General features: G+C 29.7%; 1 protein-coding gene across 1 annotated transcript; it reads left to right on the forward strand.

Moving 5' to 3' along the window:
- The first annotated feature begins 999 nt into the window (after positions 1 to 999).
- Positions 1,000 to 2,568, forward strand: LOC101488873 (large ribosomal subunit protein eL36x-like). The gene is made up of 4 exons (XM_012715715.3): positions 1,000 to 1,024; positions 1,186 to 1,291; positions 2,071 to 2,270; positions 2,380 to 2,568. The coding sequence occupies exons 2-4, from the start codon at positions 1,190 to 1,192 to the stop codon at positions 2,408 to 2,410; spliced, it is 333 nt and encodes a 110-aa protein (XP_012571169.1). The 5' UTR covers positions 1,000 to 1,024; positions 1,186 to 1,189; the 3' UTR covers positions 2,411 to 2,568.
- The last annotated feature ends 1,335 nt before the right edge of the window (positions 2,569 to 3,903 follow it).

The raw sequence follows: 3,903 nt of genomic DNA on the forward strand, positions 1-3,903 counted from the left end.
ATCTGTGGCGGCTGAGGGACATCCTCCTCCATATGTGCATGCTTGGTGGAGTCAACATCATCGTCCTGGACCTCCTGTTGTCTTCGACGACGCTGCCTAATAGGACGATTTGCTTTGTTGCGTCGTCTGTTTGATGCTGTTGGTGGAATTCTCTCTACATCATCACGTCTGTCACCTATGATGTTACGAATAATCTGACCAAAGGCACCTCTCATTCTAAGCACTGCAATATATCAATATACCAATATTAAAAACAAATTAAAAAAATTTAAAAAAACCCAAATAACATTTCGAAAATTTCACTGGGAAACCAAACTTTCGAAACCTAATTTCGAAACTTTTCATCAATCTCAAAGTTCCGAAGCCTAATTTTTCGAATCTTTCAGAAATGCTCGAATCTTTTACATTTCGAATATTTCACCTTCAACGAAACCTTCGAAACTTTTGAACTTCGAATGTTTCAAGTTCAAGGAAAGGTTCGAAAGGTTGAACATTTCTAGAAAAAACTTGCTTCGAAAGTTTGACATTCATAGAAAGTTTCGAATGTCTGGAAAAAGCTGGAAAAAAAAAAGGCTTCGAAAGTTTAACATTCAAGGAAAGGTTCGAAGGTTTGGAAAAATCTGGAAAAAAAAGGTTTCGAAAGTTTAACATTCAAGGAAAGGTTCGAAAATTCCTTACTTTTTCACTTCGAATGTGTGAAAGGTTCGAATATTTGGTAGGGTGGGAGAATCGGATGTTTCAGAGTTTCGAACAAATGGGGAAAAAAAGGAAAGTTAATTTTTTTTAGGATTTTATAGTTAAAATTAGAAACAGTATGGTCTTTTACTTATAGTTGGGGGGTGGGAGGTAAAAGTGTATATATATATATATAACTGGGCCACAGCCCAAAAATTAAATTTTTTCATTTTGGTTCATTCTGTTATCCAGATCCATAACCCGACCCAACAAAATGGATTTTCGTGTTTCTTTTTTCAACAATAAAAGGGAAGCTGAAACTTCCAAACCCTAATTGATGCTACCGCAGGTAACTGAATCTTTCTTTTCTCTCGTTTTTGCTTTCCATCGATCCATCAATTTTGTAGTTTATTCGTTTCTTTTTCACATTGTTCTTTGATTTCTGTTCCAATAGTTGAAATAAGTTGTTAGGTTTTTGAATTGGGAATTATTGTGTTTTTTTTTTTTCAGTAAAATGGCTCCAAAGCAGCCAAGTACAGGTCTTTTTGTTGGATTGAACAAAGGTCATGTTGTTACCAAGAAGGAGTTGGCTCCACGACCCTCAGATCGTAAAGGGGTAAGATTGTAAATTTTAGATTTTGAATTTCGTGTTGAGTTTTATTTTGATGCAATGTCACTGTTAATCTTTTTGCACTTTTAATCATCACAAATATGTGATTTTTAAAATAGTTTTAATTAAAGATAAATATTTTTAATAATTCAACTTTTGTAATTGATTGGTTTAACTATTGCACTGCATACTAATTAAATCATTTGGGATTTAGTTTAAAGTCTGTCGGATTTGTTGTTAGGGATTGAGTTCATTTTTGTTGCAATGTAATAGCTTTGTCTACATTAGTAAAATAATGCTCAAGCAGTGTGAAAAGATTTGATAATGTGATGTTAGTTGAGTTGTATAGAATGCAGGCAGTGATTTACAGGAACTTTGATTTTGGAGTCTGTATTTTCAGTCCTTTTGATTTTTGTAATGACAACGTTCTGTTATAATTTTTAGACTGATTTTCATAATTTGTTAAAAAAGCAGAGGTAATGAATCCTAATGAGTATATTTGAGTTGCTACTAATGATAATAATAAACCCGCATTATATGGTTCATGTTAATTGCTTGTTTGTTACTTGGCATTTTCATATTTAAAAGACATTATTTGTATTGTTACTATAGTGCGACTGTAGTACTATAATATATGGCCAAAACAAAAATTAGCGTTTGAAGTTTGTTGATTTAAACATAAATACGTGCTTAAAATGTATTAAATAAGCTATAAATTACACAAAAGAGTGATTTTGGTTTTGATATTTTGTGTTTGCTTATCTTTAATGTTTTCTATTGAACAGAAAACAAGCAAACGAGTGCACTTTGTAAGGAACCTCATCCGTGAGGTTGCTGGCTTTGCACCTTACGAAAAGCGTATAACTGAGTTGCTTAAGGTTGGAAAGGATAAGAGGGCACTGAAAGTTGCCAAGAGAAAGCTTGGAACCCATAAACGTGCAAAGAAGAAGCGTGAGGAGATGTCTAATGTTCTCCGAAAGATGAGGTTTGCACTTCATTGGTTGTTCTTATACATACCAAGTGTTTTAGAATTAATTAAATATATAGTTACTTCATGAAAATGTCTTCTTATGCTATCTTGTAATTGTGTGCAGGGCTGGTGGAGCCGGTGATAAGAAGAAATAGGTCTATTTGTTTCATTTCATTCCTTGTCAGTAGATTGTATCAATGTTTTAAAAGACAAGTTGTCTAAGTTTTGTTTTGATTCAGTTATGTAGTGTGGCTTTTACATTTAGAGATATCTTGTTTTGACTATATGATTTATGGAAAGTGCTATTGGATTATTTTGTGCTCTAGAGAAACAAGAGAAAATATAAGATAAAAAAAGAACAAGAGATAATTATTTTCAAATAAACATTGCAGAATAAGGTTCACAACGTTTTTCTCGGTTATTTGCATTAAAAGGTAATAATATCTGTAAGGTTTTTTCTTTAATTGATTGCGTTAAAAGGTTAAAAAAAAAATTTGACATTCTTCAAACACGATATGACGCTATGCGAACTCAAGTCAAATCCTACAATAACGTTCAACAAATAATCTTTATTCAATAATAATTGGCAAAATTGTATTTCAGATTTTTAGTGTTTGATTTAATTTTTCTTTTATATATATTTTTTCTCGCCTTGGTATTTTAAGTGAAATTTTGTTTACAACGTCAGTTTTTATTTTATTAAATGTATTTTTTTGTTAAAAGGTTAAGAAAAAAGGTTAAGGTTTTTTCTTTAATTGATTGCGTTAAAAGGTTAAGAAAAAAATTTGACATTCTTCAAACACGATATGACACTGCGAACTCAAGTCAAATCCTACAATAACGTTCAACAAATAATCTTTATTTAATAGTAATTGGCAAAATTGTATTTTAGATTTTTAATGTTTGATTTAATTTTTCTTTTATATATATATTTTCTCACCTTGGTATTTTAAGTGAAATTTTGTTTACAACGTCAGTTTTTATTTTATTAAATATATTTTTTTGTTAAAAAAAATGTTACATGACCATTATACAATTTTTAGATTGGTTTTAAAGTTTTGGAAGAACACAGTTGGTTCTCCATCTTTTATTTCTTCACCATCTTCCACTCTATCTTTAAATATATATGTAAAATCTAAAATTTATAATTTCAATAAAAAAAACCTCAACTTTGACCATATAAATTAGAAAAAAAAAGTAAAACAATAAATTCATCATTTTAACAAGTAAAAATATCTTTATATCTGAACCATAAAATATTACAAATAAAAATTTATACTAACTCAAATATTATTAGATAATATACATCTTTTATGTGTGTGTTTGACATTTGTAAGAAACAGAGTATTGAAATAGATTATGTTTGATTTAGTTTCCGAATATACGAACTCATTTATTTTTAGTAGATTTATAGTGAATTTCTCTTTATTTACAATAACTCATTTTTAATTCTTGTTGGAATGATTGATTTCTTGTTTTGATTTTTTTTTCTTTCTAATTCACATGATTGACGTTTTGAGTTATTATATTAGAAATATAGATTTTTGGTTTTAGGTTATTTAAAGATGAAGTGGAAGAATATGGTGAAGAGGAAGATGATGAATAGCTAAAAGATGAAGATCGAGTCTGAGCGAAAATTGATTTAAAT

Source organism: Cicer arietinum, chromosome 8, assembly GCF_000331145.2.
Source record: "Cicer arietinum cultivar CDC Frontier isolate Library 1 chromosome 8, Cicar.CDCFrontier_v2.0, whole genome shotgun sequence".
Classification (NCBI taxonomy): Eukaryota; Viridiplantae; Streptophyta; class Magnoliopsida; order Fabales; family Fabaceae; genus Cicer; species Cicer arietinum.